Genomic DNA, 10,634 nt, shown 5'->3' with positions numbered 1-10,634 from the left:
CCCCAATTTCCGGAGCATCTCTGGCCCCTACACCTCTGGAGATTACTGTTAGCGCATCTCTCCGCCCTGCCAGGCCGAGGAGCGCCAGGGGACCTCCCCCCACCGCCACTGCCACCGCAGCTCTCTCTGTCCCCAGCGAATGCCGCTCCCCAGTGTCCTCTCGAACGCCCTCATGGCTGTCGGGTTTCGAACCCCGGCGCGGACGCTCGACCTCCGAATGCGCAGCCGAGGAGCTGGCGTAGGCTTTGGCCCCGCATCAATCATTAACGGGCCAGCTCCGGCTGCTGTCGCCCCAGGAGGGGGGATGGTACGGAACTCGAGACTGGGGACAACTCTATCACCCGAGGCGGCCGCGAAACACTAGCCGGGGAGGTCCCCGCCTCCACCTACGTGTGCCCGTCCCTCCTTCCCTCCAGCGATTCGGCTCCCACATCTCCGCCTCCTGCGCCGGGGGCGGCGGCGGCTGCGCCCGCACCGCTCGATGCCCAGTCACCGCAGCAGCGCCGCCGCCGCAGTCTGCTGCGCCGCCGCCGCCGCCGCCGCTGCCGCAGCGCGGGCGGCCGCGAGCCAGTAGCAGGGAGCGCAGCCAAAGGGCCGCCGAACAGCGCGCGCCCCTGCCAGCCGCTGCGCTCTCACGAATTTATTATTTTTATTTATTTATTTATTTATTTTTGGAACGGCTGCTCAGAGGCTCAGGTCTTATCTTGAACCTGCAGCGACGCCCCCGGCGCGTGCACAAAGGCTCCGACGGCGGCCGGCGGGGACGGCCGAGCGCCCTGGAGCCGGCGCCAGAGGTCGCCTATTCGCGTCCTAGGCAAGCCCCAGACACCATGCCGCGGCGCCTGCAGCCCCGGGGCGCGAGCACAAAGGGCCCTCCGGCCACGACCGAGGCGCCTTTGCAGGCCGCCTCGCGCCCTCAGCCTTCCGCCTCCAGGGTCCCTCCCCAATCGGCCAAGTCGCTGTTGCGCTGGGATGAGGTTCCCGACGACTTCGTGGAGTGCTTCATATTATCGGGCTACCGGCGTCTGCCCTGCACGGCGCAGGAATGCCTAGCCTCGGTGCTGAAGCCTACCAACGAAACGCTCAACTTCTGGACGCACTTCATCCCGCTGCTGCTGTTCCTGAGCAAGTTCTGCCGCCTGTTTTTTCTGAGCGGCCGCGACGTACCCTTTCACCACCCGTGGCTGCTGCCCCTGTGGTGTTACGCGTCCGGGGTGCTGCTGACCTTCGCCATGAGCTGCACGGCGCACGTGTTCAGCTGCCTTTCGCTGCGCCTGCGTGCCGCCTTCTTCTACCTGGACTACGCTTCCATCAGCTACTACGGCTTCGGCAGCACGGTGGCCTACTACTACTACTTGCTGCCTGGCCTGACTTTGTTGGATGCCAGAGTGATGACCCCTTACGTGCAGCAGCGCCTGGGCTGGCACGTGGACTGCACGCGTCTCATCGCCGCCTATCGCGCGCTGGTGCTGCCCGTGGCCTTTGTGCTGGCGGTGGCCTGCACCGTGGCCTGCTGTAAGAGCCGCACCGACTGGTGCTCCTATCCGTTCGCGCTGCGTACCTTCGTCTTCGTCATGCCGCTCAGCATGGCCTGCCCCATCATGCTCGAGAGCTGGCTCTTCAACTTGCGCGTCGAGAACCCCACGCTCTTCGTGCATTTCTACCGTCGCTACTTCTGGCTGGTGGTGGCTGCCTTCTTCAATGTGAGCAAGATCCCCGAGCGCATCCAGCCTGGCCTCTTCGATATCATTGGCCACAGCCACCAGCTCTTCCATATCTTCACTTTCCTCAGCATCTACGACCAGGTGTACTACGTGGAGGAGGGCCTACGCCAATTCCTCAAGGCGCCGCCTGCCGCGCCCACCTTTTCAGGCACCGTGGGCTACATGCTGCTGCTTGTTGTCTGTCTGGGGCTGGTCATTAAGAAGTTCCTAAACAGCTCCGAATTCTGCAGTAAAAAGTGAGCCTCGGCCTCGGAGGAGGCTGCTGATCTACCTACCTGTTTGTTTGGAGTTTCTATTTTTGCTATCGTTGGTTTGTTTTCAGGTTTTCTTGTGTTTCCTTCTTTGCTCAAGGAGGGTGCTGCAGAGCCACAGGGGAGAAATCCAATGCGACAACGGGTCTTCAATGCACCTAAGGGCTTTGGAAGAGGGAGGTGGGTCAAGCAGGAGGGGTAGGGCCACTCCACTGGTTTTTGCCCCTGGACAGAATTCGGGTGGTGTCTGTGACATCTAGGGGTTTTTTTTAAGGTAGCGAATAAAATCCCAAATAAAACCCCAAACTTTGATTTTCTGCCCGTCTTCTGTGCCAGTGGTAATAACAAGTAGCCCTTGCGAGGTCAGGTATGCAATAAAGAGAGTAAGTACTGGATGCTTCCATTTCAGTCTGAGGAATGCTTGGATTTGTCAAAAGAATAGAGCTTTGTAGGAAACGGGCACGAAGACAGCCCAGGGCTTAACCTGCTAGAAAATGCATGGAATGTGAACACAAGTTAATTATTTCAAAATGTTTCTCATGTTATTTAAATAGTAATATATACAATGACTTTTCCTAACTTATGGAGACTGTAATATGCACTGACTTTTCTTTGTCGTGTAGTTCTGACTTTTGCAGCTCTTCTGCATTGCATACACTTGAACTGGACATCAGGGCAAGTTGCTTGAGAGTTCTCAACTACTTTTTTAAACAGTGTTTTCTGAAGGCTTGTGTGTGTCGTGATACAACTGTGAATTATTCTACCTTAGCGACTCTGGTTAAACTATTGGTGAAGAGCTCTGGTTTGTATGGATCCCAGATTTCTATTTACTTTAATGTATTTCACAAAACCCATTTTGTTTTGTTTTTAATCTTATTATTTTCTTCTTATTTAAATTGCCACTGGAATAAATGTGCCTTTGAAGCAATGCGCAAATGACTGGTCCTCAAACATAGGAAAGAGCAGTTAGAGTAAGCTTTTCTTACTTTACTACAAATCAAGGTTTAACATTCCACCCAGGAGGTTAGGAAAATGGTGTTGGTTGTAAGTTTTTGGTAGCACCAGAAATAGCTTACCCAGGACATACAGATCATTTGGCTTCTCTACAAGGAGAAGGAGCCAACTTACTAATGTGCCTGTGGTTCCTAATGCAGCTATCAGGGCAGGTGAGAGGACACTGTTCTAGACTGATGCCATCTATCCTTGCTTAAAATTAAAAATTCAATACTCAGGAATAAATGAGGCAGTTATATTATAAAGTCAGGAGCATACTACTTGAATTGTAACTGAAATTTTTGAGTTAAATAAGGTTATCATTGCCTAGTTAAACACTGAAGTCTCATTTGGATTCAGACTATGGTCATGAATGGTGATCGTCCTAAATCATAGAGAATGAGTGAACACAGTTCTGCGATCCTTTCTAACAACCACAGTAGCCAGTGTTATTTAAGACATTTTTTATCAACACTAACCTTTACTTGAGACAGCAACTCTAGATTAACACAAACCACTGAGGTAGCTTATTTAAATACTTATCATACTTCCCAACAAGTCCTTTTGGTTAAGAGCCAAATAAGTCATTGAATGGGAAGTTTTGACTTCATGGTATAATTTAGATCAAGCACATAAGGTAGGTGAACACTTACCTCAGCACTGGTAAGCCGATGTTCCTAGAAAGATTTTTATTTTTGTTTATGCTTTTAATCGCTGCTGTATTTATAAATAAGGGGGCTTAGCAGACTTCCCTGGAGGAACCAGTATCCTTGTGTGTTAATTTGAACACAAAAATTAACTTTGTATATGTCTATATTTAATTTAGAGCCTCTTAATGGGATTGTAAATATACTTTGCACGTTTGCTGATGGGTGTCGGTGTCTCACCTTTTGTGAAGTGCAAGGAGATTCCTATTAGATTACAGAGCCTGAGAATTTGTGCCTACCACAGATGTCATTCCTCTCTGTAACTTAATTCAATACATGCAGTCAAGGGCAGTTATGGAAATCAGAATATTTCCACGTGCAATCTTATTTGCATGTAATTACTGTCTCTTCTAGAGCCCTAGAGAATGTTTGGAAGCTAGAAAAACTGGTTGATGAGTATTTTGTAACTTCCTTGTACAATGGGACCGCCCCTTTCAGAAGGTACTTTTAAGAGACAGACTTTTAAAAGGGTTGATGAGTTTGAGAACAAGAAATAAACTCCATATTTGTCATTTAAAATTTCTGTTGGAGATCCGAGTCTGCAAACAGAATTCATTTCTTGCCCTGTGTCTTTGTCCTTAAGAGTAGGCAACGTAGGCAACATAAGGGTAAAATTATACCCATATCATTTTCAAGTGATTATGATACATGAGCTCAGTAAGGCAGCACAGTTTTCCCCTCAAAGGTTTCAGCACTCAGTATGCCCCAGAGAGAATGAGGACTCACTTTCCTTCCCTTCCCCTTTTCTTCCCTCCCCCTTCCCTTTCCCATACCATCTTAATTTTTACATACCACATATAACATTGACAAAAGGACATTCTAGTGGAAAATAGTGGTTTCACTTTATGTCATGTTTGCAAATAGGTTCCTTATACATACATGAGATCAAGATGTTTGTGAAACTATGTATGTTATTTGCTAAATGATATCAGATTTCTGTCAAGATAAATGACATTTTAGAATCAGCGGACATTTACTAAGTCTCCACATTTACATGGAACTGTCCAGGCATATTACATATTGGGGGTGGGTGGGTAATACGGTCATCAGAATAAAATAGATTTAAAAATATTTTTTCACACTCTCTGTTTCGCTACATCTTTGAAAATTCATTTTTACTTTATTGTATTCAGCTGTTCGAAATGTAGGACAAATGGTAAATAAGAATGCACTCCATTATCTCTGTACAACCTATTTTGGCAGTAGAATTTTGAAGCATATTATGTAATGCATTTTATTTTTACTTGTTAGTCATAATCTAGATGACATCTCAAGGAGCAGCATCATAGAGTCATGCCTGGGAAATGAGGGTGTTTGACTTCATTCCATGCCTGTCACCATGTGAGTTGGTCTCTGGGGTTGACTTATGCTTTTTAGTTGACTAAAGGGGGTTTCTTTTGTCCCTGTCCTCCTAGTGACTGCACCTTCAGCTGAAGAAGATGACCTTCCCAGGGAGAGGAAGTGAGTTCTTTGGTTATGTCATGACCGGCTTGTAAAAATAAATGTGATCTTTTCCACTGGCTATACACTTTCTATAAATAGCCCAAGAATAAAGTATGGGGCTTCAGCACTGGCCAGAGTGGCCTTCACATGTATCCATTCATAAATCCTGTCTGTAAGAGCTTGTAATCAAAAACCATTTAGCCTAATTCATCATGCTACTTCAGAGGAATCATTTCTAAGAATACAAAATTTGTGCGTAGAGGTTATTTTTATAATTTTTTTTCTGATTTGGTGCTGAATCTGAAGGCTAACAGCAATAAAAACAGGGATTTTTATCTTCAAATCTCTTCACAACTTTATTTAGTTAACCTGCACAAAGACATAGCAGAAGAAAGTTATAGTAGGAGTTATCTCCATTTCAAGGTTATACCATCAGTCCAAGGAAACAGACTTAATTTTTCAAACTGGCATTAGAATAAGGGAATGGTTGTATGCTTGATTGTCAATGTTTACTAGTTTGCATGGCTATGGCCAAGCACAAGCACTAATTGGAGATTATATATGATAAATATGGTATATATATATGGCATATATGTTATCTGTATATTATATATTTTTTAGTTGACTACTTTATAATTGTAAAATAGAGTGAAGTAAGATATGGCTATGCTTGAATTTAGGTTGTAAAATCTTATACAAAATGTTATCAGCTACTTAAATAATTTTTATCATCTTGGATTGTTCTTCATCTGTTTAAATCTGCCAAAGCTGACTTCACTCTGTCAATGTCCTTCGAGTTGATTTTTATTCATTCATTTATACAATCCCTTTAGTAATCATTGAGCACTTACTGCATGTTAGACATTCAGCAAGGATCCATGTACATTATTACAGCCATTACGCTTTTGTCTGCTTGTGGAACAAGGGTAGGAACGCGAGAGAGGCCCTCAGGCCAGAGACCAAACTCTGATCATGACCATAAACAGAATGTCCCAAGCTAGTGAGTCTGGTTCTTTTCTCCTGTTTATTGGCATAAGAGTAATGCATAGAATCTTATTTCAATTAACATGTACTTACCCACAATCGATTTTTTTTTTCTGTTTGCTTCTAAACCTTTGTGAATTTAATGGTTAAAAAAGAACTAGAAAATTCAATGTACAATCCAGGCGAAGAGATTGCAGGCATATGCACAGAGTTGAAAATTTTATCACTACTAGTTAACAAAGACACTAATACAAGTCACTTTTGGAAGGTTTATATTATTCATAACATTATGATGTAAAGTTCATCCAAAGTGCCTAAACTGTGATAGCAAGTGTCTGAATTTCATAGATAGCATAATTAAGTTTTTATGCTTACATCTCCAAAGATAATTGTTCTTTAGCCTTTTTCCTCCTTTAAGGTCTTTGTGTTGTAACCTGTGAAACATGTGTTAGAAAAAGAATCTGGAAGATATTATAAATAAAAAGTATCAGACATAAAAAAGGGAGAAAGTATGAGAAGGGGAGAACAAGGAGGATTAGATTCATACAGCCTGAATGGAACAGCAAGTTCAACTATGTACAGTTTTGCCTGAGTTTTAAATTTTGTCCCTAGAAAATCATGTGAACTCCTATGGTGTTAGTGCTCAAATAGGCGAGGAATTTTATTTGGCGCCCTAACCACATCCTACAGCTTTTGACCTGAGCACTGGTGCCCCAGTATATTTTGAGCAGTATGCTTACCCCTGGCTTAATGTCCTTAATTTATTTTCATAAAATTAGGGCATAAGGCAAAGAGGCCTTAGGGAACAGCACCAGCCAATTGTAAATCACTTTTTGGATTATTTTCTTGAAAGATTGCCCATATTCCCTGTTACATATCTTCTGACAAAAAGTGAACAAGCCTAGACAAACTGAAGAAGGAAGCATTCATTGGTTGAAGCTGAGAACTATTGTATTCCTCTGTGAGAGTCTACCTGCTTTCCTATTGACGGTTTTATTTCTTCAGTATTACAAATAATTATTTCTTAAATGTGAAAATAGGTGTCAGATCTTCTTATCCACCATTCCAAAAAGCTAACACAAATTATCATTAAAAAAGGACAAATGTATTGCACTTCTGGTTTACAGATTTTTAACCAGTTTGTAGGCTTTTTGTTTGTTTTGTTTTAGAACGGTTTCTTAAGAGTCTGTTCACAACTTGCAGAATTAGAATGTTTATTTATAGGTCAGGGGCCAAGAATGCTCATTGAACTGTTAATTTTGGTAGGATGTGACTTTTAAAAGTTCTGAGCATACACCTAACATGCAACAAAATGCTCGCTTATTTACTATTGAACTCAATGGAAAAAATAGCTTTTTTGAGCTTTTGAAAGTGTTCCCCCAAAGTATTGTGCTTCTAAATATAATGCATGAACTTTAATACTTTTTGTTCTTGAACAGTCTCTGGAAGCTATTCCAAACACGGCATTTCTTAAGGAAAATTTCTTGAATGTGCTAAATGTGTAGAAGTTGCAGGCCACCTTTCTCATGCTTTAGAGCTCCACCTAAAATACGCAATAAACACTCAAATAGGAGTGGAGGCGTGTTTAGTTGGTTATTTAACCATGCTGTGGAGATGGCCCTGCTCCTCACAGCTCACCACAATACTGAGAAAAGACAAGAGAAAAGACACCATGTAAATAAACCCTTGTTTCTAGATGAAGAGAATATGAAGACACATTAATTTCATCTCTTCTTTTAGGTCCATCTCTAGTTAGAAAGCATAATCTTTGTAATATGCTGAATGCAAAAACAAAAATAGGAAAAAATTTTAAAGAAATATTCTAATTTTATATTTTGAAAGTTTATAATAGCAATGTGTTTGTAAAAACAGGCCTTAGCACATAGATGAGAACCAGCACTTTTTGGAAAGCCTCATCTTTGTCCTGGGAGTTTAATCACTTGAGCTCTTACCCAAATGATAAAGACCTAGTAGGTCTTTAAAAATGTAAATAATGTGTATTTTAAAGACGAGTAAAACAATTTTTTTTAAAAGAAAACTGTTATAGGTGTGTAACAAGGCTACATTCACATCTTTTTAAAAACTTCATTAAATTTACTCTGCCAGCAAGGCTTAGCACAGAAGGTCTGTTTTTCCACCAGGCTGGTTTTCTGTTGAGGCTATGAGCAAAATTATTCTGACTAAGCAACTGAATGTCAAGGCAATGACGGGATGAGACACAGCTCACTTTGATGAGGATATAACCACCATGAATAATATGGCCAAAAAATGCACAGCCCTGGATACTGCTCATTGTTTCTTTGGAGTGGAAAGAAGAATAAAGCCCCACACCATCACTACACAGACCAGGAAAAGGCTTACTTTGCAGCTGGGGGAAGATTCTGTGGCTCTTCTTTTATCTTCATAATACATGTTATAGCTCTGAACTCTCTTCATTTTATCCTTCTCCTAGACCATTGCCACTACCCTTGAAGCCTTCAGTTTCTACCAACTCGGGCTTGAAGGCAGAAGGTTTCTAAACAGATTCCATATATATTTAGGCCTTCTCAAACCATTTGCCTTACGAGATTCATCCATTTTTAAACTAAGTAAATATGGTTACTGTACTCAAATTTACAAGAATGTACACCCAGCAGGTCCCCTTTTGCAGTAAAGGGCATTAGTTAAAGCACCATACTCATTTTTCCCCTCAGGTCAGAGGCAGAGGAAGGATTTAACAGTTACCAAATAGAGACCTCCTTGTATCAGGTTTGTTTGTTTATTTCATTTAATGGTGATAATGGAGGGAGAAGGGAGTAAAGGTTACTATGGGCATGAAGGAAGAAACAATCACATTTTCCCACTGCTCGCTGAGTTAATTTTTAGGCTATCCTGACTCTAGTCATCACCTACATCCCAAACAGCTGTATTTAGCTAGCTCGAAGGGCTTTCTCAGGATGCGTGAACATCCATATAGGGACTAAACGGTGGTTTCAAAGCATCAGCGTATTCTGCCAGAAAACATTATTTATTCATAATTCCACATTATCTTGTAAATTAAGCAAAATAATCCATAGAAATATCACTCTGGTCAGTTTTATGCATGTTGCTGAACAAAATTTTGATTTGTTTCTGTTGTGTAGATTGCTATGATTTCGGTTTCCTGAAAATTTGTTCTCTATGGTCTTGAATGTAAAATTCTGTATAACTGCATTTTTTTTTTTGCTGAAAAACATGTATGAAATAATAAATTATTTGTAAGCGTAGTGTTTAGGACTCTATTTGTATGCCTCTGTATGTTCAGAAGATATTCTTCAGCTAACAAATTATTCCTAAATTAATATTAAGTATGTATAACACTAATAAAAATGATAAGAAAAAACATTTTTCGTTTTACAAAAATCAGCAGGCAGTGAGAAGAGTGTAAATTTGTCCAAAAAAAGCACTCTTAGTATATTATTTTATACTTTTTAGTCAAATAAAATAGAAAATTCATAAGTTACTTTGTAACCATATCTTCTAAGAAAATACTTACAAATCCAGGTAATGAAGAGTTTCTTTATACCTCTCTATTTTCAAGAGCACATGTGGTCCATGGACTTCTGTTACAACACAGCTACCCCAGAACCCTTGTGATGGGTGTGAATTTGCAGTATCTCTGTCCCAAGGAACCCTAGCAAGGGAGATCTAACTTTAGTTCTTAAACTCTGTGGTGAATGCTACATCTTTAAATCATGTTGACCCTTATTTCAGGCAGGGTTTTTTTTTTTTTTTAGTCACCAGAAACAGAAAATCTCTCAAGCACAAAAAGCTCTGTAGGAAAAATACTGGGGAGTTTACAGATGTGCAGAGCTGACCACCTGTACCTCAGGAAGGACAGGAACAGTGCTAGAGACTCCAGCTGGGAAATCTTGCCTCAATTGAGTGGCTCTTCAGGGCACTGCTACAAGACTGAGCCAACTTTAACTTGTTTTCTGGCTCTGTTCTGTCTGCCCCCAATTTAAATTTCTGGAAAAGAGTATCTTATTAGCCTAGCTTAAGTCGTATGGATTCTTCTGGCATCAGAATGTGAGCACCTGTGATTTGCACCCCTTTCCAGTACCACATGTAGGGGAGAGGTTAGTTCCCAATAGGAAGGGAGGGTGGGTAGACAAAAGCAGTAGCTGTCTACTTCATCATTCGCCTTCTTGACTATCTGGTATACAGGCACACCTCTGTAATCCCAGCTCCTAGGAAGTGTGAGGACAAGGACAATGGGAGACTGAAGGTTTAGGCTGATGAGCACTATGTAAAGTATTTGCTCGAACCAAGTATCTTACCAATGTAGGGTCCTCATCCAAGCTCCAACACACCTGGTCACAAAAAGAGGGAGGAAAAAAGTGCGAGCCCCTCAAAACAATGGTAACCATAGCCCAGCACCTGGCTGGCTAGCCCACACTTTCATTTCCATATATGTGTTCCTCAATGTAATACAACTACTACTTGCATAATCCAAGTGTTCTTGTCCCCTTTCCCAAAGTCAACCCGAAATCCTAACTGAACTGTAGCCAGCT

The 10,634-nt window shown here is 42.2% G+C and overlaps 1 protein-coding gene across 1 annotated transcript; it reads left to right on the top strand.

Moving 5' to 3' along the window:
* The first annotated feature begins 564 nt into the window (after positions 1 to 564).
* PAQR9 (progestin and adipoQ receptor family member 9) lies at positions 565 to 9,438 on the top strand. Its single transcript, XM_016126510.2, has 2 exons — positions 565 to 1,960; positions 5,091 to 9,438. Exons 1-2 carry the CDS (start codon positions 831 to 833, stop codon positions 5,107 to 5,109), a joined length of 1,149 nt encoding a protein of 382 aa, XP_015981996.1. The 5' UTR covers positions 565 to 830; the 3' UTR covers positions 5,110 to 9,438.
* Positions 9,439 to 10,634: the final 1,196 nt, after the last annotated feature.

The sequence above is a fragment of the Rousettus aegyptiacus genome, unplaced genomic scaffold (assembly GCF_014176215.1).
Source record: "Rousettus aegyptiacus isolate mRouAeg1 unplaced genomic scaffold, mRouAeg1.p scaffold_m13_p_4, whole genome shotgun sequence".
In the NCBI taxonomy this organism is placed as follows: Eukaryota; Metazoa; Chordata; class Mammalia; order Chiroptera; family Pteropodidae; genus Rousettus; species Rousettus aegyptiacus.
Note: the sequence above shows the minus strand (reverse complement) of the source record. Positions and strands in the feature narration are given on the sequence as shown.